Consider the following 27,781-nt stretch of genomic DNA (forward strand, 5'->3'; position numbering starts at 1 on the left):
ACGACACATTCATTGAGAGAAGACGCTCCCGTCGACGACGAGATGCCTATGATAACTTCATAAATATCATGCTGATATGCCGACTCAGTCTTTCAAAAATGCTCATAGAGTTAGATGTGCGTATATGCGTTCATGATGAGTGCATGCTCGTTTATATAAGCGCTTGTGTGTACCGTCCTCAAAAAAGAAGGGGGGCGAATTGTGAGAACGTGCGAACCAAAAGGGCCGCTTCGTAAAAATTCCAGGACGCGGTGGGCCCTGTTCGCAGTCCAAGGCCCCCGCTCCTCGCACGGTTCTCTCCTCTGTGTCGAAGCGTCTCGGCTCTTCCTCCCGTGCGACAAGCGCCAAGCGGGTAGGGTTTCACCTCGCCGCCTCCAATCCCCACCGCCGCAGCCGTCGCCTCCCACCCTCCGCCTCGCTTCCACCCCGGCCCCTCCCCGCCGCAGCCCCGCTCCGCCCGCTTCATCTGCCGCTCACCGTAGCCGCCAGCCACATCTGCCGAGCTCCTTCGCCAGCAGGTCGACGCCGCCGGACCCGTCCTCCCCGTCCTGCCGCCGTCCAGCTCGTCCTCGGCCTCCAGCCCGCCTCCGCTCAGGTCGACCTCTTTCTCCAATCGTTGATTATATTTGTCAATTTTCCCGCCCCCCAAAAAAAGATTTTATCGGTCAATTGGAAATAGGCAATGCGTGACACACTAACCTGCCTGCCTGCCTGCCTGCCATGTTAATTCAACAAATTGATGAGTGCCCCGTGATCAACAGAATCAAAATCATGTGTCAACCTGTTATAAAACTGCATGATATCGACCAGCCGTTATACTTATACATCCTCACCCCATAACCGATGATACAGGCACGAAAGGGCTTACTCAATTGTTGTGCTATGTTTTGCAGTTTAGCTGGACGACTTACAAGCTTGGGAAAATAATGTTTAAGAACACATTCCAGTCCGGGTTTCTATCTATTCTCTACAGCCTTGGGTATGCAGCATGGTGGCCTTGTATTGGTCTCACTAGTTACACTGCTTTCTTTTCTTTAGTCTGGATACCTCATGCCTTGTGTTTTTCCATGTGTTATTTTGTCAGGACCAAGCCGTTGCAGATATGGGACAAGGAAGGTGAGTCGGTAATGCTTGGGGTTCTCTAAATTTCAGTTTCTGCTATTCCTATGCTGTAGATACTTCTGCCCTGGCAACCTAAGGCCTTGTTTGGATTACCGTTTTGCCTCAAACACCTCTGTAGAAAAAAATACAGATCTCTTCCCGTCGTTTTGTTTTTGGCTGGAAATCTTCTAGCCCCGGTAAAATACACCTGTGAAATTAATACACCTGTATTTACTTACACCCCATCCAAGTGCAGCCTAAAGCATTATCTGTGTCTGATTATAGCAAAGGCAGGTCTGGTATAGTTACCTCTGCAAGCTGTTAGACTTTTGATGAATACCCTGCATTGTGTTTAGGGTGGAATGTTCTGCCAGCCTCTGCATGCTAACTTCCTGTTTGAGACCTGAGCCTATTTTTGCCATGGTAATGATTTGGGAGTAGCTATGGACAACATAATAATATTTTATATTCAGCAGTTAAGGACAGTGAACTTACTTTCGAGTATGTGTTTACATCTGCTTCAGGCTGTAACTTAGCTTGTGCTGCACGAAATTAAATACATTTGATTGGGATCAATTCTGATCTACATGCAATTGTGTCAACGTATGCATATTTTCATCTTTTTGAACAATGTCAGGTTCAGTTACTTAATACCTCGTCTGCTTTGCAGTTGTTGATGGGCACATCAAAAGGCCTCAGGATGAAGATATTAAGTCTAACGTACTTGAGATTGTTGGAACAAATGTGCAGTCAACCTACATCACTTGCCCAGCTGACCCTGCTGCCACTCTTGGAATTAAGCTTCCATTTCTTGCCCTCATCGTGAAGAATCTTAAAAAATACTTCACATTTGAAGTCCATATTTTGGATGACAAGAATGTCCGCCGACGATTCCGGGCATCAAATTTTCAAGTGTGTAAGAGCTATGGTTCCATGATCATTTCTGTAGAAGTAAATTCTGTGTGGTGCTTAAATGCTTATTGCTTATTTATTAATTTTGGAAGTGTTGATTCACTGTTCCTCTCTTTTCATGTTCTTCTGATTGGTATTTGTTAATTGAAGTGTTATAAAGTGCATTTTACAGTTCAAAGTACATTGGTTGAGCTTCCACTGTATTCTTATAAAAAGATGGATTGAAACATAGTTGGAATAATATCATTTGCTAGGATTAATAACTGCTGCCTACAATATTCTAGTGCATACCTTGAAGTAATACTACCTCTGTTAACTTTGCGAACTAGATTACTTCTTTGAGCAATGCCAATATGTGGCATCAAGCCATACAGAAGTTGTTTATTTCAGTTTTCCCCTTGGAAGTAAGAAAAGGTTATTCACGCTCCTGACTTGAACTCATCAGCTTCATACTCTAGATAAACCCCAGGGCGTTTTCTATAATGCTAATCTACAATGCCCCTTCCTGATATGGTTGACAGAGATGGCCCATTGACGTGGTGTGTATATGTGTTCTTATTATTTTTTACATTTGTCTATGATATGTCAGTTAAAACTATGCATTGTTCTGCTGATTCCTACTTTCCCCGTTTCATGTACTAGAAAGTGTGTAGTGTTTGGCGTGGTTTCTTCTCTGTGTATATTTATGTGTACATGGCATTCCTGCTTTTCTTCAGTAGAAATTTGAAATGCATAGATGGGTCTCATGCAACCACTGTGGAGCACTAACTAGTGGTAACATGCATTCTTTGTGCAGTCCGTCACAAGGGTAAAGCCATATATCTGCACGATGCCGTTGAAGCTTGACGATGGCTGGAACAACATCCAGTTGAATCTCACCGATCTGACAAAAAGAGCCTATGGCACAAACTACGCCGAGACGCTCCGAGTGCAAGTCCACGCAAACTGCCGGCTCCGCAGGATCTACTTCTCCGACCGCCTCTACTCAGAAGAGGAGCTGCCGGCCGAGTTCAAGCTCTACCTTCCAATCCAGGTGAGTACTCCACCATGTCTGAACTTTGTTACTACTGTACACCATTACTGATTACTCATCCAGTCCTTCCTTGCATACGAACTTCAGAAATCGTAGACGTCATACCAAGATGGAGAGGCCACTGGTCGTGAGTCCTGACTTGCCCAGGAGCCCAGGCGACATCGACGCATGTCACCGCAGCGTGTAGCTATGCATAAAGTATCAGAACGTTTAATGGTTGTACGCCAATTGTTGTCTGAACTGACCTGTGTAAAACCGTTGCTAATTGTACCATGCTCCACTGTTGTACCTGCCAGTCCAAATACAAGCAAGCCCGGACGGGCCACCCTCTAGTCCATTGCCCCTACAACGCCGCCATTATCACGTCGATTTCTGCCAAGCCTTCTGCCTTGTTTTATTTTCTTCTACAAGACAACAGTAGGCTATATTTGGTTTTGGATTGGTTTTCCGTTAGTTAACTGGATATTTTTCTCCTGCTTAATTCATCGGTGATGTGGATCTCTTGCCTCCAAGCTTCAGTCATGGCATACCGACTTTCTTGAGAGAGTAATAACAAGGATAACTGCAGAGGCCTCAACATTTGACAGCTCACATGAATGGGGCATGATGTGATGGTCCACCAAGAAGATAAATGGAGAAAATGATCTATGAACCGTAGACCCTCGGAGGTGCTGGAAATCAGAGCAATTAATCAACAAGAGATGCAAACGCGGTCAAGAAATCAAAATACTGAATAAATACATCTCAATCCGCAAAAAAAGAAGTAGAAATACATTTCAAGGACACACATAGTACATGGACTGTAGACCTGTGCCGATTTCCGACTTTGTGGGCCCACCTTCGCGACTGATGTAGTGTATAGGAGGGATACGCTCAGTACGCCCGTTGTACGAACACTCTAGACTCTCGAGGCCACCAAGCTTGTTAAGCTACAAACAGAAACTTGCAATCAATAAAAAAAAAATCTTCTCCTCTCACCCGATGCGCCATCGATTGCATCGGGCCAAATCCCTCGCTGAAGTGCACTCCTTCCGCTGTCTGGCTCTCCATGGATATGGAGTGAATTTCGCCACCTCCCGTCCAACCTCGTTGCGCCACCATCAACATCAGTGAGCACGCGAGGCAGTTACCGTCAGAGCAAGATGGGTATGCCTGAAATGTTGTTAGTTACTTCATGAAATTGTAAATGATGCCATTGTTCAGGACATGGCCATGGCATGCCTGCATGTAACAGACTAACAATCTAACCGATATGTAAACATACATGTAGCGAGTTGTGATGATAGCCTCATAATTACAAAAGAGTACTGATCACGATTTAGATCATTCATATTGTTTTCTAATTTTTTCTTCTAACAAGAGCTATCCATGTATAAATTAGGACATATACTAAAAATAGAATATTACAACTTTGTGAAATTTATGCCACATACTGCACATTTTTTCCTTAATGCTTGTTGTTTTCTGTAAGTATGTAAATAAAGCAAACCCATTGTTAAATTTGTGAACATGCTCACATAACCACTATGAATTAATGGACAATTAGTATATGTTGTTATTTATGAATTGTAACCAAAATTATCGTAATCCTTCCATTTCTCCACAGTTCATCCTGTGCTTTGCAAGAAAACAAGCCTTGAAGAATCTATTAGTTTTTCCATTTCAAAAGACCTGTGCTAAGCCTCAGCTCAATATAAAGCACGACTTTTTCTCTATTGTTCTCTCATGAACTATGAAGTGAAAATGTTTTTCAGTGGATCAACTTGGAGAGAAATTGCCAAAGTATATAAATGTCTAGTTGGTAGAAGTTGTACTTTAATATTATCACACATTGGCCTCAAATTGATATGGATTTTGAAAATTTTCAATCACACATTGGCCTCAAATTGATATGGATTTTGAAAATTTTCAATCACACATTGGCCTCAAATTGATATGGATTTTGAAAAATTTCAATCACACATTGGCCTCAAATTGATATGGATTTTGAAAAATTTCAATCATTCATCCCTGTAATTGTTCTCAAACATACATACCTTAGTTACGTAGACTTGTGTTCACTTGCATGTTCTTCGTAGTCTTAAATATGAATATATGCACATCTTCCCAATCTTATTTATGTATATCTGCAACTCTAGCAGACCCCGTAAAACGTCCGGCCCGTAAAAATTTCGGCGAGTATGCGGGCTCGGCCCAATTTTCCGGCCAGAACAGAGCCACATACTCGCCCGGCCCGCAAAAATTCCGACGAGTATGCGGGCTAGGTCCAATTTTCCGGCCAGTACAGAGCCGTGTACTCGCCCGGCACGCAATTTTTTTGCCGCAACCCGCACGCCCCGAGCAGTATAACTGCGGTTCCGCGACCATTTTACGGGTCCAAACCCTATCCTCCCCCCGCCGCGAGCCACCCGATTCCCCTTTCCCCTCTCCATATTTCTCGCCGTCGGCGACCACCTGCCCCGCCTCCAGCCGCCATGTGGGGCCGAATGTGGAGCTCCGGACGTGGCTCCGGCAGCAGATCCGGCCATGAGAGGGACCCGGAGCGCGAGCGGCGCGTCCGGGCGGACGACGCGAGGAAGCGCGGCGCCCGGAGGTGGACCAACCGCGGGATGTCGCCGCCGGCGAGCTTCAACCGCCGCGAGACGGAGGAGTACGACCGTCGTAGCGCGTCCTTCTCCTCCGCGAGATCTTCCTATGCCGGATCCTCCTCGTCCTCCAGCACGGAGCAGGCGACGAAGTACGTCGACCTGTGCAGCTCCAGCGAGGAGGATTGAGCGTCCGGCTCTTCCACGGCGTCGTCCATTTTCCGCGACCTCGCTGCCGTCAGATCCGACCCCCTATTACTAGTTTAACGTACTATGTAGTATAACTATGCTTGTAGTTTGTTGATCATGTGATGAACTATGTAGTATGTGATGAACTATGTTTGTGTAATTTCTCCCGTGAAAGTGTTTTTTCAAATTATGCAGGTTTTGCTACGGGTTCTGTTCGGCCGTACATGTTTTCGACCCGCAAACGCGATCTTCGTGAAACCACAAACGCGTTTTGCGGATCGATATTTTACGAAGTCTGCTAGAGTTGCTCTTATTATGATATGTCGAAGAAACACAGGCGATAATAGAAACACATGGAACTCACTGTTGAAACCACATGTACGTGGAAGGAGACGCGATATGTCATCATTTTTGCTAACTCTGTTGACTCTTTGCGAATACACACACATGAACCAAGTTCTGTACCGTACAATGTACTGATGCATACTCTGACCCACACCATCATTGAGAGAAATTGTTGGTAATAATTTTATTTGTTTTATCATTCATAATACAATCTTTGTTATTTAAAATAGGTCATCATCCTTTATTCTTAAATAGCTAGAACCCAATACCTAATTTTCCTCTCCATGCAACAATGCCACATCATCAAGTCATGCATATAGTTTATAATTTTTTATCTTTTATTCTTAAATAGCTAGAACCCATTACCCAATTTTTCCCTCCGTGCAACAACGCCACATCATCAAGTCATGCATGTATACTTTTTCATTAATCTCTTCATGCAAAACATACCCTTATGCATGATTTTTTTTTTGTTCTAGGTAATTAAGCACGAAATTTTTATAATGGTTTTTTGCATCAACATTACTTTTCTAACATTTATCCATATATTTTTTAACAATTTTTCCGCAGCAACGAGCAGTGCATCGTCTAGTACTATATAACAATTGTGTTATTGCAATAGAGACTATTCTGTCGTGTTTTGCCTGATCAGATGGGTCGACATGGTGAAATGAGAATTATCATCTTTTCTGAAACCGACGTATAGTCGATATACTCGACATTAGAAAAAGATGGAAGCATCATCATACTGGATATGTGAAAGGATTTCCTTTTCTTTGTACAAAATGGCATTTGGAGACAGGATGCTCTTCGCTATCCACCATGGACGTGATGATGTTATCGTCTTTGTCAAACTCATGCTTAGGTAATTTATGTAAACATTAGTTTTCTAACATTTATCTATATATCTTTTAACAAGTTTTCCGCAGCAACGCGCGGGGCATCGTCTAGTACTATATAACAATTGTGTTATTGCAATAGAGACTATTTGTGTAAGACTATCTGCAAGATAATTAATTTTAATAGTTTATATATACATTTCTTTCTTAACTAAGCATGTCCTAAGTTTTTTGCTTTAACATGTAATTTTTTCCTTTATAATTCGACTAGTGTGTCCCCTTCTATGCAAGACTATTGTTTTAGATAAGCTCCATTTTGAGGATATGGAGGAGGTGGCTAAGAGGACAGCTTGCCTCAAGACAAAACATGGTTTCAATTTTCAAGCTACGCTACGATCTACAATCACGTAGACCACACATATTTTGGTTGTCCTAATTGAAGTGGATTGGCCAAGGTTTACTATTTGAGGCTCGTATGAATATAACCTTGATACCAATTTGGGTGGATTTTGAAATGATTCCAATTCTGTCTTCGTGTGAGTTTCTTACACAAATTTGTTAAATAAACTATCTTGCTTTTAAAAAAACAGTTGTTATCACCTCTAACTTAACTTGCTTATTTAAAATTGAAAACTGATATTCATGCTACAAGAATATCACTCACCTTTGTTAATGATGTCCAGTCGCTTAAGGGCACTTGCAAAGCTAGTCAAAATAATGAACGATACATGGCACTAGTCCATGCCTTGAGCAATACCAATATTCATAGAAAATGCATGGTGAGATTTTTTTTATTATCGTGTGCCACTAGTCCATACTTTTCGTACATTCTTCTTAAATAAGCTACACTGCTTACCATGTTACTATTATATTCTTGAGACGAAGCTCTTAAAATGTGTTGTGCCTGCGGTGATTGATGTTCAAGGTGAGGTGATGATTATTTTCCATGAAAAGACCAATTTTAAAGGTGCATACTTGACTACAACCCTATATAGAGGCGTCCAAATTGATGGATGGAGGCGAATACTGGATGAGTGTAAACCATAAATTACAGATCAGTGGATTCCTGTCCTCCACCATAAAGATGCTGTGGTTTTCTTATTTTTTTTACAATTATTCTTAAAAGAGAAGAATAGGTACTGTTGGTACTAATTAACTAGTGGATATACGTACTGTTGGTCGTGTTTTGGCTACTATATACTCCTTCATTTTAAAATAAGTGACTTAAATTTGTACTAACTTTGTATTAAAGTTAATAGTCATTTATTTTGAAACAGAGGGAGTACTGTACTAGCTAGCTAGCTAGGATTATAACAATTAGTTGGTGGCTTTTTAGTCATGATTGATAACAGTTAGCTAGTGGTTAGTGTATGTTGTATTGTACCATAATTTTTATCGCAATCAATGTAATATTGTGGTGTATTAGAATTTCTGATATGGGTATTATGAAAAATAACAGTCATGGCAATGAAAATGTTGCCGTAGTTGTGATTTTTTAAACTGCCTATCTAAGCTTTCAGTGGCCGACGATGTAAAATTGCGAGCCACTGATACAACAGACATCAGTGACGGGCGACATGCCCGTCATAGATGATATATTATCAGTGACAGAAGGACATCCCTGAAAGCCTTAATTAACCTTTATTAATCGTATTTTTTCGTTCGCCACTGCTAGGCCTTAGTGTGTATGTAAAAAGTGATTGTGTCGTTGATAGGAACGGGAGCGGTAGTTGTATGAACGTGAAAGCCATTGTCTGAGCTTCGTGCGAGAGGCAGAGGTCGGCCTAAAACTTCCCTCCTGCAGTGGTTGATTTGGAGTACTTGATTTAGAGTGCCCCTACTAATTGTGCAGGTTGAGAGGCGTATGATAACTCTGTTCGTTCATCAATTTCAGCCACGATCACAATATAAACGGTTAGTATGACAATTTCGAATGGACATGATGCATATGTGTAGAGTTGCACTTGTATCGGATTCTCGTATAGGGCTGTTTTGCTATTGGTTGATTGGCGTGGGGTTGATAGTTCTACCTCTTCTGGTTGTAATCAAAGACAAGACTATCATGACTGCCGGCTAAAGTCAATAATAATTACTCGGACATCTACAGTGATTGTTAACCCAGTTTTAAGCCATCTCCAACCCTCAAACCATCCGCATATTTTTGGGACCTATACGAATCCGTCAAACAATACAAACTCATTTTTTCCATGCAAACTGAAAGCAAATTTGGGGCTTTACGAAAGTTCGCATAACCCCACGTAGCAATCCAACACCCCGGACCCACTAAATCCCCCTCGCGGTCTCATTTTCTTTCAATCCGTTTCTTCCTCTGAAACCGTTGTTGTACCTCTTCGGTCGCCACGCATGCATTGTTGGACCTCCACAACTAGTACTAACGCGCCCGCTCTTCTTTTACGACGGTGTCGTCCATCCAGGACCCTTCCATAGCCAGGTACATCCCCCCCCCCCCACCCCACGTCGACGATGTCCATGGCGAACACCACGCCCCAGGTACACTCCGCCCCCTGTCGACAACGTCCATGGCATCACGTCTGGCAGGTGTTCGATCAAATGCCGTTGAGTTTATTTTCGAACGCCATGTCACTTTTTAGAGTACGAAGGACGGCGGTGTACTCGGCCGTATCCTTGGATTTTGTAGGAAGGAGCGGAAGAGGGTTCTTCTGGAACTTGTGCATGATTCGTTTCATGCATGAAAGCACATTGCGCCCTACGACATATATACACATCATCCAACAACACAATGTGAAGTCGTTACCGTATCGATGTTACGCCTTCTAGACCACAATCACCAAAACTCGTGACGCGGTTGCTCATCTGGATGCAAGGTGGCCATTGTGCGCAACAACGAAGGAGATCGTAAGTTTTGCTTCTTCTTGCTCGACTATGATTTATTCACTCAATGTTGCTTTACACATTGTGTAGCGCATATGCGCTGTTGTGATATACCACAAGATGAAGGGACGGTCATTTACTTATTGAAGCTCAAAAGGGCAGTATGTGAGACGACATAATCCTTTCATGAAAAACTTGTTGAACAACTGGTTAATATCGTTGAATTTGAACTATTTTGTGCCAGACTTATTTGTATGCTATGTATGGATAATTTGTGTTATTTTCTATCCAAATTTTTGATGAATTCTATCGGGTTTGCATGAATTTCGTATGACCTGTTGAACTGTGAGTTAAAATGCATGTGAATAGTGTTGAATGACCGGCTCCTGCATCTATATTTGTAGATTAATGTAGTCACGGACGTGATAGCAAATTTGCAAATTGACGTTAAAGATACCTTTAGAGCATCTTCAACAGACGCACTGTGATGCGACAAGCTATTTTGTTTTCAATGTTGAAATAACGTTTTGACGTGCGCAGACGTATGTTAGCTTTTTTAGATGCTGTAAAATTTAACGCGCCGCTGTAACGCTTCATAATGCATGGTAAAATACAGAGTAATGCTAGCACGCCGCTGTAGCACCCTCACCGGTTGCTTGGAGACTGAGCTCCATGGCTTCGCGTCGAGCGGCAGCATGAAGCCACTCTGTGAGTTTGACCGGAGCGCCACGAAAATGCCACACGTGAGACCGGTGTTTGGAGCCGATGCTTCGCCGGCGGCGAAACCAGAGGTCAACCCCGCATAAGGGTTTGCGACGACGGCAGCGGATGGTTCACGAACGTAGGAAGGGGTTGGGAAATGTTGGCGCAATCATCCATCGCAGAAATTTCGTTCGCGGAGACGCGGGACGGGGCAAAGACGGGCGCGGCCGGAGCAGTCAATGGCGATTGGTGGTTCGCGTGCGAGATTATCCAACGCGCTTGCGCTATCTATCTACACCTATTAATAAAAGAAATAAGTATTCTTAGTCAGTCATGCTATTTTATAGAAGCCCCCCTGATGTTTTTGACATTAATTCCGTAATACATATCAAATGTTTTTTGAAATACTTATATCTTTTAAAGCGTAACTTCAAATTTAACATGTTATATATGAAATTTGATTAGAAAAAAGTTTAAAATCTAAATATGACGTTATTTTACTTGTTAACCATTTAAAATAAAAACTATCTAGGGTACAATCTTAATCAATAGTGCATTATCCATCTTTCTTTCATATACTAGTACTAATCTGGATTGGAGATAAACAGCTCAGCAAAATTAGGGTTGAAAACGGAATCGAAGATCACTTGCCCCTTTTTTATATGTATTAAATATACATGCAAGTCATGTTGAAATAAAAGACATGGGAAATCTTAAAGTACGTTTTTATAGGCTAAAACCATCGTTGTTTGGATCATAGCTATAATTTTTCAGATTATAGACATTTTTTATAAAATAAAAACACGTGATACCTTTTTTTTCGTTGCAATGCACGGGTCTTTTTCTGGTATACATACGTTTGGCGGAGACCCGGAGTCAACCTTCCGCACCAGATGCATCCACCCCTGTTCTGTTCTGTTCTGTCCTGTTGCATTCTGTTCTGTACGGGCGTATCCGCAGCAACTCCGATTGGATTCACGCTCTGCACCGCGCTGCATATTCAGGTTAGAAATCAATCAATCCCTCGACCTCCGCAGGGATTTCACCGAGACGACCGAAACCGATTTCCCTCCCCACCCGCGGACCCGCCTCGCTCTTCTTCCCCTTGTAGTGCACTGCCGGCTGGTGGAGAAGGCCGCCATGAGCATAGGCATAGGCATAGGCATAGATGTGGTGGCGTTTGGATATGGCTAGGTAGCTCCCCTAGCTTAGCCCAACAGCCCCGACCGGAAAGCCTGATTCTGAAATTGCCCCCCATTTCAAACAGTCCAAACACAAATCACAGACGAAATTCGAACTGGTTCGATATGTTATATGGGAAAAAAGACCTTTCTTCCCACCTGTGTAGTTAATTCCTATTATCAGCTGTGATCGTATTTAACTTGGCACTCAATATGGATGCAGGTTTTGATGGAGATCCTGCAAGTGTGACGCATCCACTTTGATCCTTCCTCTTGAACAGACGCTCCGAATTTTTATTTGTCCCAACTTTGGAGCAGAGAGAGGAGTGGCTCACATAACAAGGGGATGAGGAGGTAAACGAGCCGCCGTTACCGACAAGTTTATATCTTCCTAGGGATATAAGAGAATGGGCGTCGAAACGAGTAAACATGCCAATACTTTCCTGCCAAACGATATGGATTTCGGCAAACTGGAGAACATGCTGCAAGAGCCAAGTGTCACGCCAATTTGCCTGCCGGTAGAGTTTCTGAAAGTCATCACACGCGATTTTTCTGCGGACCAAGAACTAGGAAGAGGTGGGTTTGGAGTGGTTTACAAGGTATGGCTGTTCTTCTTCTTCTTTACCGTTCACTTTGCGAATGTTAGCATGCAGCATTTCACCAAAGGAAAGTGTATGTACTGACAAAACGAGGTTGGACAGGGGATGCTTCAAAATGGGAAAATGATTGCTGTGAAGAAGCTTTTTGAAATGGGAGTGGAAGACGATCAATTCCAGAACGAGGTCACCTATCTTATCGGGGTAAAGCACCAAAATATAGTACAACTTGTGGGCTACTGCGCTGAATCACGGTGGGAAGCAACACGAGTAGGTGGGAGATATGTCATGGCTGAGATACGGAAGAGATTGCTCTGCTTCGAGTATCTAAAAAACAACAGCCTTGATAAGCATATTTCTGGTGGGTTGCTGTAGCCAGATCTTGTTTTCCTTTCAACTCCATTATTTTTGTGTAAATTAAGTTGGATGATCCGATATACATTTTTCTTGTCTATTTCTGCAGCTGAATCTTGTGGACTTGAGTGGCGCATAAGATACGATATAATTAAGGGGGTTTGCAGCGGCTTGCATTACCTTCATGCTGAATGCCGAATTGTCCATTTAGACCTCAAACCCCAAAATATATTGCTGGATGATAGTATGGTCCCCAAGCTTGCCGATTTTGGCATGTCTAGGCTCTTTGGCCAACAGGAGTCTCGAGTTATCACCGAAAGTCGTGGGGGTACACTGTAAGCTATTCCTACTCAGAGCTTCGTTGCTTCTCGATCTAGTCTAGTATAAAAAATGCACCCTTGTTTTATGCAGTGGATACATGGCACCAGAGTACATAAACAATGGAGTAATCTCAACCAAGTCAGATATATTCAGTTTGGGCACTATAATAATTGAGCTATTGACGGGAAGCAGGGAATATCCCCAGAGTAGTGAAACACCGTTTGAGCACTTCATTGAGAATGTAAGATGAATAAATCCACCATTTGCACTTTCATAATGTACTAACTTGTGGGAAGTTTGTAGGTGATTGCAAATTGGAGACACAGATTGGAAAAAACACTCAGTCATAGAGCGTTGTTAGCCTGTTCCGAGCAAATAAACAGATGCATCGTATTAGGACTAAATTGTTTTGATCTCGATCCCCATAAAAGGCCCTCTGCAAGGGATATATTACAAACCCTGAATGAATTGGAAAGTACAGATTGTTGTTTTGACATGAATGATGTGCCAGCAGTGGGCCAGGTATGATAAGTAATGGCGTGCTTTGGTACATGTTATGCTAGTTTTTTATTTTCAACAAAGGAAATAGATGTTGATATATCGTCCTTGCTCATGTTCTTAAAACTTCTTCGTTGTACTACAGGAAAAGGAAATAGAACTCTATGGATTTGCCAAGTGGATTATCTAACTAGTTCATGCATGTATCTTTTTTAAAAAAAACTTCTACCCTGTACTACAAGAAAAGGAAATCAAGACCCTTAAGATTTTGCCAAGTGGATTATCTAACTCTTCTGTGGGTCAGTACATGCAAAATTAAGTCAGAAGCCATTAAACATGTCAATTTTTTTGTTCGTGATAGGACTAAATGTAAGGTTGTCACTCTGATGGATTGCTGAGACTGCAAGGAATAACTAATGCAAGTCGTTTGAGGAAAAATAATCACAAATAAGTGACGTTTGGACATGCTTTCAGTAAAATTTAATTAATATTTACTATGAATATAATTTTGATTATTCAGAATGAAAATTTGTAAATATATGTATAGATTTTCATGAAAAAAAAATCTACATATATTTTTATTTTTATATTTATATGCAATAGAAACTAGTGGTCAAAGTCCCATCTTAAAGACCATGTCAGTTGCCCAAAATGCCACTTATTTTGTCCTATGGAGGGAGCATCGTTCCTCTTACCCCTAAGTAGGTAAGACTGGTGCATCTTAAAAGATGCCGCTCTTTCGGAACATTCTCCCTCATAAGAATCGGCAGTAGAATTGCCTCATGTATTTAGTCAAGAAGAAAATAATTTTAGATTACAGAGGTGCAAATCACGAAAATCTGAACCAACTTGGCAGACTGTAGCCCGTCTCAGAATGATGCTCCTTTAAGATGTCTTAAACTCTTAATTCACTAATCGAGTATTGAATGTTAATTACTAGCCTCAAACTGAAGTGTTTGTAAGTACATTTGCCTCCTCTAATCTTACAGGAATCAGAAGTAAACACATATTTAGTGTGTGGCGATGTAAATTCCAGCAGCTTAGCAACAAAATTCGACAGAATATTGAGTAGAGCATTCGCCCCAAGCTCTGCAAACATGAGCATCGTTTTCCGCTCTGCTCCCAAAGGAAGAAGGATATCGATCCAGGCTTTTGAGGTTGCTAACACAATTGTCAAGGCCTCCAATCTGATAAAATCCCTCTCTAAGCAAAGAATAAGGCACCTGAAAGAGGGTGTGCTTAGGTCTGAAGGTGTCCGCTGTCTTATTTCGGAAGATTACAGTCTGCTGTCCATTCTCATTGAAGATGACATACGGTAACAGGATTTTCTGGGCCTGTCTATTTAGCAGTTTATTTAAGAGAAGTCTTCAAGCATTTTGTTGGAATTATGCAGAGAAGAGTGGAGAGGATTTTGTAAAGAGGTTGCCCGGTTTGGAGATATGTGTGAATGTCTTCAATGGCACAATCTCAATCGGTATTTCTGCAGGTAAAACTTATTGTCGTTGCCACTTAATTCATTTCAGAGTCCATGTCTTCACCGTGCCTAATTACATAACACAGATCGTTCTTGTCAATAAACAGACATGGTTCTCCACTGCCGTCTAAGAACTTCAGTGAAGAAGCACCTCCCAGTATGCAGTATCTGATAAAATTGGCACAAAATACAGGGGTCGGTATTTCTTCTTGAGAGAGAATTGGCTGAACCATGGTCGCAGAGCTGTTTTCACCTGACAAGCCAACTACTCCTGCCGTTCCTAAATATAAGTTTTTTTAGAGGTTCCACTAGAGGATTACATACGGATGTGTATAGACTATAAACACACTTTAGAGTGCAGATTCACTCATTTTGCTCCGTATGTAATCTTCTAGTGAAATTTCTAAAAAGACTTATATTTAGGAACGAAGGGAGTACGTCTCTTCTTTGTGCGCTCACATCCTTGGTGAGATGTTTTCAGCTGACAAAACACTGAAATTCCGTTTTCACTTTTCCATGTGTTCAGGTTCTGCACCAAGAAATGCTAGCACTGGACAGACTTGAGCGCACTCATTGTATGACAAACCATTTCGTCACTTGCATTTGATGAGTCCTCTCCTTTCTAATTATGAAGTAACTATATGCAGATGTAGCAGCTGTTCCTGCTAAGAAACATACTGATGCTATCAAGAGCAAAAGGGGAGCGGTGAAGGTCTTAAAAAGGAAATCGCTCTGGTCGAGGAGTATGGAAGACGTAATAATCCGTGACGGCGATGGCTTACGATTAGTATTTCTTCAATCTATGTCATGAAATTATCAATGATCCATGTTGCCTTGTTGCAGATTGTAGAGAAATTTGTAGAGATCGGGGACTTCATCCATCATGAGATCAACAGCGCTTTCTTGGAGAACCACGCCGAGCAATCATGTGGAGCACTTCGCATACCTAACAACCTCGCGAAAACATTAGGGCCCACTGGACTCGCGTTGCATTATGCCAATGTTATTTTGCAGCTAAAAACTTTGGTATGTCTCCCTTTTCCCAGAGTTGGCATCAAGTTATATAGTAGCAACTGTGACACCCGCTGGAAGACCAAAATTTGGGATCCTTACAGCAGAAAGTTCAGACACGAGTAAAGCCGAGGCTAAAACAACAAATGACCAACATTACGGCAGCAAAGTAAAACAGACGCAGTAGAAATTTCAGATTCATGTATTGCTTTAATGACTGCATATCACATTGTCAGGCATTGGCATCACCCGCGGTTCCTCAAAATGCTCGAGAGGCTTTATACCAAGCACTGCCTCCTCGGATCAAACCAGTTCTGCATACCCAACTGCGGCGGCGTTTCCCCCATGGAGAAAAGCAGGTAGTTAGCCTACTCTTTTCAGCAAACATTGCATATTTTACATATGAAGAGGGAATCCATCCCTTGTCATCTCGGCTGCATCTCCATCTTGTAGACCATGACGGTAGCAGAGGTGAGAGCTGAAATGGATGGAGTATTGCGGTGGCTTGTGCCAGCTGCGGAATCCACGAGGTACTTCATATACAACTTCTCCAGTTAACGAAACCCCCACCACTTGAAGAGTTGAAGTACATCACTTTTAATATTACTGCACGGATAACTATTGATTTTGGGAAATTGTTCTTAATGATATATGTTCATGGCTCACCTGGCTGCCTTGTTGATGCATCAGGCTTTACCTCAGAGAATGGGCGATGAAAGGGTACGCAACGTATAATCGTCCGACCGCTCGTCTTGTTTCTGCGTTTGCTCATGCAACAGATGCGTAAACTGCAATGTTCTGGCAGGCTGTCCCTGATTTCTCACGAACCAAATCTCTTTTACAGGATGGAGTGTGTCGATGTCGACAAAGCGAACTGGTTCGAACAAGACAGCCGGATCGGCGTCGGTTCCATGCTGGCTCATGCAGACGCCAAAGTGAGCAAGGTAGAGACGCTGTACTACGCCGACAAGGAGACGACGGAAGGTTACATAGCGGAGCTTGTTCTGGCTCTTCACCTTCTTGTTTCGCCGCCTACGGACGAGAAATGAGTCCAAGATGAAGGCGCTGATGAACAGTTGAGGTGGGCACAGCTTGAAGCATATGGATTAACTTATCGTCCAATGTACTCTGTCGAAGCAATGAGGGGATAAGCGGGCAGCCTTGGATGCCTGATTTTTTGCCCCCTTCAGATGCGTCAAACAGTTGTGACGCCGAGGGAAGCGTCACTATGGGACTGGGCACAGACGCCGACGGCCAAATGTCGGGGCCGTCGGCGTAGCCTGTGGAGCTCGTCAGTTTCTACGCGTGCCGATTCTTTTGAAGTTTCAGTTTCTAAGCAGGCTCTCATTTGTTTCTGAAACTTGTCCAAGAACTCAGTTCACTCGGTCTTATACATATATAGACAACTAAAAGATAACCTCACATTTGTGCAGTTAGATTGTCTGCATCTTTTTAGACATGTTTTAGATTTTAACACACTCTTCTATACACAAACTTTATCCATTATTTCCGATCTGTTGTATAAGAAACATATTATGCTAATTATCCATGACATATAAATGCTGTCATTTTTGCTCGACCTGTTGAAATATCTTTTTTTCTGGGTACTGGAACTGTTTTTCTGACTACTCTGTTATCAAGCAAGTTGATGCGTTACATTCCCCTCAAATAAAAAAAGTTGATGCGTTACATGCGGCACTTTTTACAAAAAAAAATATATCTGCAAATCTGTCTCAAGCTTGAGTTATACTGAAACGTCAAGGATGTCAACTAGGGGTGAGGGCTGTCCGAACAAGTTTGATAAGGAGAATATTATTTTTATGTGGAAAGCATCGCTAAGAGCAACTCCAACGCGTAGATTCAAATGGACGGTGCTTTGTCGCTTTTTGTTTGTATGGATCGGCCGTCTGTTCAGCGTCCGCCCTATTTAAGATTTGGATCGGTAGTGAACGATTCATTTTATGTCCGTGGACACATTTAAAAAGTAGATCAAGCTAGCGATCATGTCGTCGTCCAAAGTTTATGTCGGCACCATGCGAGCTGTCGACATACAACGTCAGCTTTAGAAAATAGTTTATGCTGCCGCACTTGTCAGCGACATGTTTAAGATTTGGATCGACAGTGAACGATCCATTTTATATCCGTGGACACATTTAAAAAGTAGATCAAGCAAGCGATCATGCCGTCGTCCAAAGTTCATGCCGGAACCATGCCAACAGTTCATGTTGGGGCACTTGCCAGCGACCCGCATACATACCACCATATAAAAAGGGACGGGAGTTCGACCACACCATGATGCCCGTGGTCATGCCAGCACACTTGTGAGCATATAAAAAAGGATGGCGCTCGACGCCATATATCACTCCTTGTCGAACTTGAGCATGTCGCCCTACATCTTCTCAAGCATCCCGGTTTGCTTCTTCGCCTCTATCTCAAGCCTCCTCCTTTGAATCTTCGTGAAGGCGTTCATTTACTCTTTCTTGTCTTGCCGGCCCTTCTCCTTCCTTGAATCCTTCTTGGTAATCATGTCCTCCATGGTTGTGATCAAGGTGATCGATGTCGCATCCCGCTTGTCCTCCTTTTTGGAGTTGGTCTTTCCCCACGGCTGTGGCTTCTCACCCTCCCTAATCTCCTCCTCGACTTCCTTCCCCCCTGCGCCGTGAGGACGGCATATTGGAGCTTGAACTTCTCCTCATCTTTGATGATCTGCCAACAATGAGAAAGGTTGAAGGACTCAATGTCTTTTGATCGGCGCCGACCTTGGGGTCTTGCCCAATGTTCCTCTAATACTCACAAAGAAACTTGTCCTCGATCGCCGTGTATGCCTTGGTCCGACTGCTCTTTCGCTTGGGATGCACCCCGGCGGCTTGGGTGGTGAGCTTGCCCTCGAACTGAGGATCTCCATCGATGTCCACCTCATCCTCTTTCTCGAGGCCGTAGTCATCCGGAAACACGTGGTTAAGCGGGAAGCCGTCCAGATCCAGTCTGACTGATCTTGCATGAAGACGGGCTATATGCCATCTTGGTCATAGGCCGATGGCGTGGACGGTCCGCCTCGGCCGTCCTGGCTTTGGGTCTCACCCAGATCATAGACAACACCACCTGCGACCGCTGGAGCACCCTCAAAGATGGTGCTCTGTATGAAGTGGTTGGCCCTCTCGTGGTCAATGGATTGCGGCATTCGGTCAAACAGGTTACGTGCGCCGCAGAGCATGTCGGCTGACATCTCCCGCGCGCGTGTCCTCGTCCCACCAGATGACGAGCCATTGGCTACCGGTGTGGCGTTTAGGTCGATGTGCGCGAGCGCGAGCATGGATGGCGCGCTCACCTATGGCGAGGGCGATTCTGGTAACGCCATCCAAGGGAAGGCATACGAGCCCGTGTTGGCCGTGTCCACAGCGGCGTTGACGAGCCCGTGCTGGCCAGGGTTTAACCCTAGGTACCAAAGCGCCTCCCTTGTTGCTGTCCTGACGCGTGCAACGGTATCCTCTTGCTGCGCTGCGACGGCTATGGCCGAGGTGGTCGTTGCTTCGTCCCTTGCGCCCGACGCGTGCCTCCGGCCCTTTCTCTTTGTCGACTCCCAAGCCCACTCCTCGAGCGTCAGCTCCTTCTTCTTGGGCGCGATGGCGGTCTTTCAGAGGACACGAGGCTTGTCTTTGTGGGAGGGGGCGGTCGTGATGCCGGACGAGGCGAGGGAGGTGAGGCCGGCGGCGGCATCGAGGTCGTCGTCCATGGCGAGCGACCAGAGAGCGCGCGCGGGCGGGAGGGTTTAGGAAAAGTGAAGGGAAATGGTGGAGGCTTTGCCACCGACTAGGGGGCAGGGAAGTAGTTGGTGTGTGTAATGCGTGCGTCCGTCTTTTGTCCGCATCGACGTATACAGGCTTAAAAATGGGTCGGAAAAAGTCGACAGACGGACGAAAAGCGGACACGCGTCTGTTTTGATCGACGCGTTATGACCACTTCTATGTCCGTTTACAATTTAAACGGACGCGCGAACAAAAATGGATCGACGTGCTGGAGTTGCTCGCGGATAATACCGTTGGATCGCTGGTGGAGTGGGCGTAGAACCTGAAAAATCTGTAAGGCATATTTAATCTGCTTCTTCCTCCCTTGCATGGTATATATGTGACCACAACGGCACAACCACTGTGGGTGGTTTGCTGAGTTTGGTGGATGGATACGTCAGATTGTGTGGGCCAAGATCGCAGTAAAGGCTTCATCAGCCCTTGTTGGGCGTCATCCGTGCCGGCGGATGATCCATCCCTGCTCTTTCTTCAGTCTGTTCTGCTGCTGGTGGTGGTGGTGGTAATGGCATCGGCCTACCCCGTGGGCACGGCCTGGCCGCTCCCACAGTTTGCATGCCATCTCCCTCCGTCTCCGTGCATGTGGTTGTGGTGGTCTCACGTACTGTGTCACGCCAGGCACAGGCAGATGGTCAAGGATTTCAGTGATGGCGTCGTCTTCTCGCTGAAAATCCATGCCCCGTCTCTATAGCTACCGAGTGAGATCAGCACTGTTCCTGCTGCTAGTGCTAGCTAGGCGCCTAGGCTAGGCCTGCCTTGGCTGGCTGCTTAGCCATGTTGTGGTATTGGCCGATGATACTGCTGATGAAGGAGTGGGCGTAGTGAATAACCAAACCATCCATGTGGCAGATACGTAGGTATACTACGTACTCTGTACTCCTACATTGTGGTTGTAGGTTTCGTGAGGCGGTTGATCGTTGAGCAACGGCCGGACCGGGCGCGTGACCACCGGACCACCGGCCGTACGTGGCCCCGGCCGGGCTGAATCATGCACCGGCAGGCAGGCAGGCAGGCCGCCGGCGAGGCGAGCGGGGAGGGGGAGCACCGCACGTGGCGACGCGCGCCCCACACGCGGCCGGTGGTGGCGCGGCCCGCGCGCGGCTCATGTGCGGCGCCCGCGCGCCGGCGCGCCCACCTGCGCCTGCGCCGTACGTACGCGCCTACGAACGGCCGCCGGAGCCGGCCGGGCCACATACGTAGGTACGTACGATCCGGCCGTCCACGACTGCGTCTGCGGCACTGCGCCGGCCGCGGCGCTGCAGGTGCATACATGCATGGATGGTTTTTGGTTAGTTGCCGCTGAGGAGGGTGGCCGGGATGGGCGCGTCGCCTAGTCCCGCGGCCGGATTCGGATCATAAATGGTGGATGCATGGATCCATCAGCCAGCCCGGCCCACACACTCATGGACCAACATGCAGGCTCTTCTTTCAAATTGATAAGAGAAAAAACACGCAGGCTCTTCCACACACACACCAGAACACTGGTGTGTTTCTCAAAAAAAAAAAAAAAAAAAAAATCTCGGCAAAAAGTTTGTCAAGGTTTTTCAAATTGTTTGGTCTAAGTTTTTGATTGCCATTTTTTGGCCCAATGCCGAGAAGAAAAATGAACTAGAGTATTTTCTGGGAAAAGATACGCAAAGTGCATACACACAAAGGCATCTTATACATGATAATTGATAAGAGAAACAGTAGGAAATACGATGAAAAGATAGCAGGGCACAAAATGGTTAGCAAGTAATAAAATTACAACTAACATCATATACGCAGGGGCAGAGCTAGGCTAATTAATTCAAGGCTATGCATCGCATACCCAAGATTTTGTGCAATAAATATCCAATCCACACGTTGACATACGATATGTATCATGTATGATAGTCATTTTACACGTAGAACTCACGAAAAATATCGATAAGAACAACGCTTCTGGGTTTTCCCACATCCTGGCTTCCTTAATTTGTACACCGCTGCCTGATGAAACTTGAAAAATACACTCAGCCACTAGTAAGGGAAAGTGGCACCGGCAAACGTCCCTAGCCATACCAAAATTTAAACCTGGAATAGCGACATTTAATAAATATTCAAGGAACGTTAGTTGGGGACAAGGCTTTCAAGTTCAGTTTCAGTAAAATTTCAGTAGCAACCGAAATCACCGAAATTGAATGAAATTCAGTAATTTCGTTTTCCATTCCGGCCAAAAGACCAAAATATTCACTTGAATTTAACCTAATATTTGAAAATTTGGAAAAAGTTTAAACTTAGAGTAGAGTTCCTATGTACTATTGAAATTGCTGAAATATTTTGGCCGAAAGGTAAATATTTCAGTGGCCACTGAAATTCAATGAATTTCACCAAAATCTCACTGAAAGTGAAAACCATGGTGGGCCATCACCTCGTGCATCATAGGCTTATCCTTCACTACCAGTTAGAAGGGTTGGATAAACATAGTCATGCCACATGAAAGAAGAGGTTAAATTGCCACACCAAGCCACTGTTTTTCTTAATTGACACTCTAAGTGCCAAGATTCAAAGGGACGAGTCAAGTTTGAGAATCCCTACTCTCACATATTCATCATTTGAGTGGCCACAAGCCTTAGGAAACAATTTTGAAGCAGCAGAAAAAAGTAAATTACAGTTGGCGGGGGAGCTTGGGCAAACCAAAATATTATTGACCATGCAAGCCAGATGCAAATTTTTACCATAGAACAATATTTGGTATAATTGGTTTATTCTCCATCAAATATATACGCTAAATACACCTAAAACACACATACAATGTATATTTCCTGGAGAGGAGGAGGGAGACCCAAAACACATAGACATTTACCATTAGGGACCTGGTTTTTTGCGGTTCCCTCATCCCTTTCTATTTCAAAGTGCAAAAATTCGTATTGTTCAGTTTTTTAGTCCTATGCGGTGAAGTCTTGATAGTGGAGACGGTGTCACACAGAACATAAGTCTAGACGACTCTACTTTAGTCATATTATGGTCACTGTGGCTAACACCAATAGCTTGTAGCGTTTGGGTCATGCAGATGGACGACTCTCAACCTCGCGCATTGTCATCCGACACTACGACCTTTCTTAACGATATTGGTGGCAATCGCGTCAAGTGTGGTTTCGTTAGTGATTCTCTTCTTTGTTCTACTCTTCTCCCAAGTTCCTCCTCGATAGTATGGCAACTAAGGTAATGGTTCAACAACATGCTTTGCAAGGGGTGTGTCTGCGATCACAGTGTGTTTGATAACCTAAGGTTCTCACTTGTTTGGTTGACCGCTCCAGTTGTATTAAAACCTAGCCTAGTTTATACCCTTGATCAAAAGCCTAATCACGATAACACAATGTTTCCTTTTAATCATACTTACAAATATCCTAAACTTGAACTTGGAAAATTTAGCAAAATCCAATTTACTTAAACACTTGTGACTTCCAAAATTCTTAAAAAAGTTACCCATAAGATAAATATTCCAAATAATTTCCTTAGAGAAATATGGTTCTAGGATATTACTTCACAACCATTCCGTTGTACCAAACCCTAGATTTTAGTTAGAACTCCTTATAGCTTTGTAACCAAATATTTTTTGTTGTAACTCAATATGGAATTAGAGTCCAAAGTAATGCTTTGGATTCAGACCATGATATTGGGAAAGTAATATTTCATCCGAAGATTCTAGAGGTAATGACTTGGATTGTTATCCAATGATTAAAACATTAAACTTATGATCAATTTTCATATGTTCAAACCAAAAAGGAGTTTGAACATATTTCCAAACCTCTTAGCCAAATTGTATTAGATGGACCACGCCATGCTCCTTGCTTGATATCAGTATACCAAACCCTAGGAATAACCTATAACATTTTTCCATTCACACAAACTTGATCCTATTTGAACCTATAACCATGTCCTAACAATTATCTTAGGAATATTACTAGTTAAATAATTTATATCTTTTAATTGGATTTTTCTATGTGTTGAAATATATTTATTTATCATTAGATGTATAATCATCATCAAGAAACTCTGGCAAGTTGCAAGTTGACCATTCCTTGACTTATATTTTCATCTGATGCATGTTTTAGTAGAATGCATGTGTAGTGTTGTGCTAAGAGTTGCAAAATGATATCTTGATAGTGTAAGACCCAAGTCTGCTCCCGCTGACGAAAAAAATAAAAACAAATACTAAAAAATTTCACAAAACTCCAATTTGTTTTTGTGTGGTATATATATTGATGCACGAGGTCTGCTTTTAAATTTGAACTTATTTAGGCATCTGAGCAGCTCTCGGCAAAAAAAACAAATCCGGTCAGAACAGCTCGGGAACAGTAAACCTTTTTTACACATCCCAATTTCTCTTTTCTGCTGAGAGCTGCTCAGATGTCTAAATAAGTTGAAATTTAGAGCGTTCCTCACACATCAAACTATCTACCACACACAAAAATGGATTTTTTTTAAGTTTCAAGTATTTTTTTTTCATGAGCGCGGATGCAAATGAACCCGAAAGCAGAAACGCCGCTCTCATAGGTTTCAAGCTTATATTTAGGATTGTCCTTACCATTGCTTGGAGATGATGGGAATGTGTGTTACAAAAAGGAAAGTGGCTTTTAAAAATAGACATGGGCTCCTTTTGGAACGGGAAACGTTATAAATCATCCGACGGATCGCACGCTCGCATCTGCCCTCTTCTTTACACGCCACGTGCCTCATGATCATCATCAGAAGTTTTTGCAACTAGCATGTTGTTGCAATTTCTCATCGCAACAACGGCTCTGTTGCAGGATCTGAATCCTTAAAATTAGATAGTACGACAACGCGACGCTTCTGCAACATAATCTCAATTGCAAAAAAAACTGCAACAGAACTTCAGTTGCAAAAAGAAATTACAATAAGATCTTTGTTGCAAAAAAATCTGCAATAAAACCGTAGTTGCAGAAAAACTGCAACTGGGCTAAGTGAAGAAGTTGTTCTGTCGCTCGACGCAACAGATCTGACGGCTCGCGAGCTGACGGATATTTAAGAAAAAATCCGTCGGCTGACGCGCGCCCCTTTTGGAACAGTGTCGACAAAAACTTATATTTTGGTTTTCAAAGAAAATATTGTAAGGCTAAATGTTCTCCCTGGAGGAGTGGTTTGCTGGAAACGTCTGCAATGTGTTAAATTCCTGTATGGTTCTGAACACGTGTGTCGTATATACGGTCTACCTAGCTATATGGCTATGGACACGGTTTGAAAAGTCTACAGCGTGTTGAATTCCTATATGGCTCTGAACACTCGTGTCGTATTCCTATATGACTCTGGACACGGTTTGGTGAAGCTAGTGGCGATTTTCCTCTTCTTTACAAAAATACTCTGGAGGAATTATTAGTTTAGTATATCTCCACTTCTATATGGCTCTGGGCATGCGTGTCATGTTCCTATATGGCCCTAGGCACGTACTCCCTCCGTCCCAAAATAACTGTTCTAAGTTTAGTACAATTTTATATTAAAGCTAGTACAAAGTCAAGACAGTTATTTTGGGACGGAGGGAGTATGTTGTAATGAGGGGGTAGTGTAAAGGTATTTTGGGTCTTATGGAGTGTGCCACCAGCTAGGTTGGAGTTTGGGACAATATATGTTTGATATAACCCTATATTATTTTATCTTGTATAAAAGATAGTACACGGAAAGTTTTGCAAACTTCTAGTTTTAGAGGGAAATTGGCTTTTCATAAACAAAACCCTTAGAATTCTTTGATTACCCTCCATGAATACGGTGTTATATTTCCACTTTGCAACTTGTGAGTATATTTCATGTACCCATCTGCACTTGCCATGTGCAGATATCGACAGATTAAGAGGCGATAGGATTATGGTATACACTCAACGAGCCTAGTGGTGTTGATGGGTCTTTAACTTAGAATTATCGCTGTTTTGATTGTATTATGTGCCATCATGGAGCGGTGCGAGTGGTATGTATTTACATAATTGATAATTCTAGATCCATCATTTTGTAGTAAATGATGTATGTTTTAGTGATATTCACTCTTGTTACCGTGCGTTCTAGCTACGATCCAAGTATAGCACAATAAGCACATGGATTCAGATCCTACCACATCCGGGTTGTTGCAGTGGAGAACTTCTTGCAATGACCAAGCATAAAGGAACAAAAGTATGTTCTGTTTTGTGATAGTCAAAGTGTTACTCATCATGACAAGAGTTCAAGCTTTCACTCCAAAATCAAGCACATCGATGTGAAGTATCATTGGTTTTCCGATGTTTTGATTTCCAAGTTGCTACAACCTAAGAATATCCATACCAATAAAAATTGTTTGGATATGATTACCAAGAGATATTGCCAGATGAGAAGCAGCACTCATGTTGCAAGGTAGCGGGCATGGCAGTGCCCCCCTCATGAGTCGAAGGGTGAGATTTGTTGGGATATCCTCCTCGTGTGGTTTGTAAGATGTATTACCATTTTAAACCATTTCGGTAGACCACATGTGTGCAAAAAGCTACTACCCATTAGGATTATGACCTAAGGTCATTTAGACTTTATACATGAGAACATGTAGGTGGTTAGCCTCTCGCCCAGCAGCCGCCGAGAAGTGTGGCGAATCTGAGTCGATCTTTAATTGGAGAAGAAAAGGGGAAAACAAGATAGCAGAAGATTGAAGGAAGTATCTTGCCATCAAGCAAATGGAGCTCCTTCTCAAGCCCAAGGTTGTGAAGCCTCCTTCAACTTGTGATTTCACCATCTTTGTGAGATTATTTCAATCCCTACCTCGTGCAACCCCAAATCTTGTTATTGCTAACCAAGCTGTAGTAAGTTTGTTGTAAGAGATACTCTAGAGCTACCTAGAGAAGAACTTATTGTACCCTACACTTGATAATAGTGCAAGAAAAATTGGGTAGTTTCGGCTCGTGGTTCTTACTCCCACTCTAAGGTTTCCAGGTAAAAATATGATGTCTATGTTTTTTATAGCTTACCACTGTTCGTGTTGATGGCATGTTGTTGTTCAATAAGTTTGTCCTCACCGAGACATTGTCTCACTCTCAGTAAGCAACGATCATTAAATTAGTACAAGAAATGTTGATAAGCCTATTTTGTTTTCGCTGGAGTTTTAGATCACGAGGGATGTTTTATGGTCAATCTTTGACGTATCCTTGAAAAAAAAAGATCACAATGGGTGTGCTAATTCCCAACACTTATTGTGTGTGTTTTGCTTAGGTAATCAATACTGTGGTCAAATTCTATTTGGGCAAGTTACACATTTATATTGTGGAGTATCCAACAACACCACAAGTGCGTTAACGTGCAAAATCCAACAAGCTACGTACCAGTAACAATCAACAAAACCACGGCCGCCCCACCTCGCTAGAGGTCGCCGCCAACGTGCTGCCGCCGCATCGGGCCGAGGCGCGCGGCGGCCGGCCGGCCAGCCGCACCGCACGGTCCATGCATGCATCCTTGCCATGCATCGCCCGCATGTTCTGCCGTACGTAGGCCCGCACGCGCGCGGCCCCCAAAAGCACATGCCCAGGGACCATGCATGCCCATCCGCTCTGCCATCGCCGTCGCCCGTTAGACGACGACGACGACGACGACGGAGCAGCCCGCCGCCGGCCGGGGTCCATGCATGGCGCCGACCACGCCATGGGCGCGCGCGGGGCCGGCCGTGCTGTGGCCAGCGCAGTGCATGCATGCGCGCGCAGAGCGTGTGCGCCCATGGCGGACGCACAGCGCGAGATCGGCGCCTCCATCCCTCGCTGCCGTACGCATACGTATATCTCGCGCCAAGCGCGGCGTAGAGGCCACGTCCTCCGTGCATGCAGTTGGGGTGCCCGGCGGGCCCGGGGAAGGGCTAGCTGTGCGTTCCATGGGCCGGCGGTGTCTGCGTGCAGTGATCTGAAGATGCTTCCCTGTAGCTTATAGTAGCTTTTAAGACGCCAACCAACTGTGTTTTTTTTTCTCTTTTTCTTCTTCTGATCATCGATTGGCGTGCGTGCGTGCA

The 27,781-nt window shown here is 43.7% G+C and overlaps 2 protein-coding genes across 5 annotated transcripts; both read left to right on the forward strand.

Annotated features, from left to right (window-relative positions):
- Nucleotides 1-295: 295 nt before the first annotated feature.
- LOC123399830 (cilia- and flagella-associated protein 20) lies at nt 296-3,527 on the forward strand. Of its 3 annotated transcripts, XM_045094210.1 has the most exons (6): nt 296-595; nt 894-979; nt 1,085-1,116; nt 1,772-2,013; nt 2,810-3,046; nt 3,134-3,527. In XM_045094210.1, exons 2-6 carry the CDS (start codon nt 927-929, stop codon nt 3,140-3,142), a joined length of 573 nt encoding a protein of 190 aa, XP_044950145.1. In that variant the 5' UTR covers nt 296-595; nt 894-926; the 3' UTR covers nt 3,143-3,527. The 3 variants fall into 3 exon arrangements, with proteins under 3 accessions (XP_044950145.1, XP_044950146.1, XP_044950144.1); XM_045094209.1 differs by having other exon boundaries at nt 436-595; nt 894-1,116; XM_045094211.1 differs by lacking the exon at nt 3,134-3,527 and having other exon boundaries at nt 420-595; nt 894-1,116; nt 1,772-2,017; nt 2,810-2,899.
- A 7,988-nt stretch (nt 3,528-11,515) lies between these two features.
- LOC123399831 (protein PSK SIMULATOR 1-like) lies at nt 11,516-17,500 on the forward strand. 2 transcript variants are annotated; one of them, XM_045094212.1, is made up of 16 exons: nt 11,516-11,563; nt 11,964-12,339; nt 12,442-12,697; nt 12,800-13,025; nt 13,102-13,252; nt 13,315-13,533; nt 14,499-14,824; nt 14,903-14,995; nt 15,091-15,178; nt 15,510-15,558; nt 15,631-15,737; nt 15,827-16,009; nt 16,231-16,353; nt 16,448-16,524; nt 16,685-16,714; nt 16,839-17,500. In XM_045094212.1, the coding sequence occupies exons 2-16, from the start codon at nt 12,148-12,150 to the stop codon at nt 17,041-17,043; spliced, it is 2,325 nt and encodes a 774-aa protein (XP_044950147.1). In that variant the 5' UTR covers nt 11,516-11,563; nt 11,964-12,147; the 3' UTR covers nt 17,044-17,500. The 2 variants fall into 2 exon arrangements, with proteins under 2 accessions (XP_044950147.1, XP_044950148.1); XM_045094213.1 differs by lacking the exon at nt 11,516-11,563 and adding an exon at nt 11,588-11,859.
- The last annotated feature ends 10,281 nt before the right edge of the window (nt 17,501-27,781 follow it).

The sequence above is a fragment of the Hordeum vulgare genome, chromosome 5H, assembly GCF_904849725.1.
Source record: "Hordeum vulgare subsp. vulgare chromosome 5H, MorexV3_pseudomolecules_assembly, whole genome shotgun sequence".
NCBI lineage: Eukaryota > Viridiplantae > Streptophyta > Magnoliopsida > Poales > Poaceae > Hordeum > Hordeum vulgare.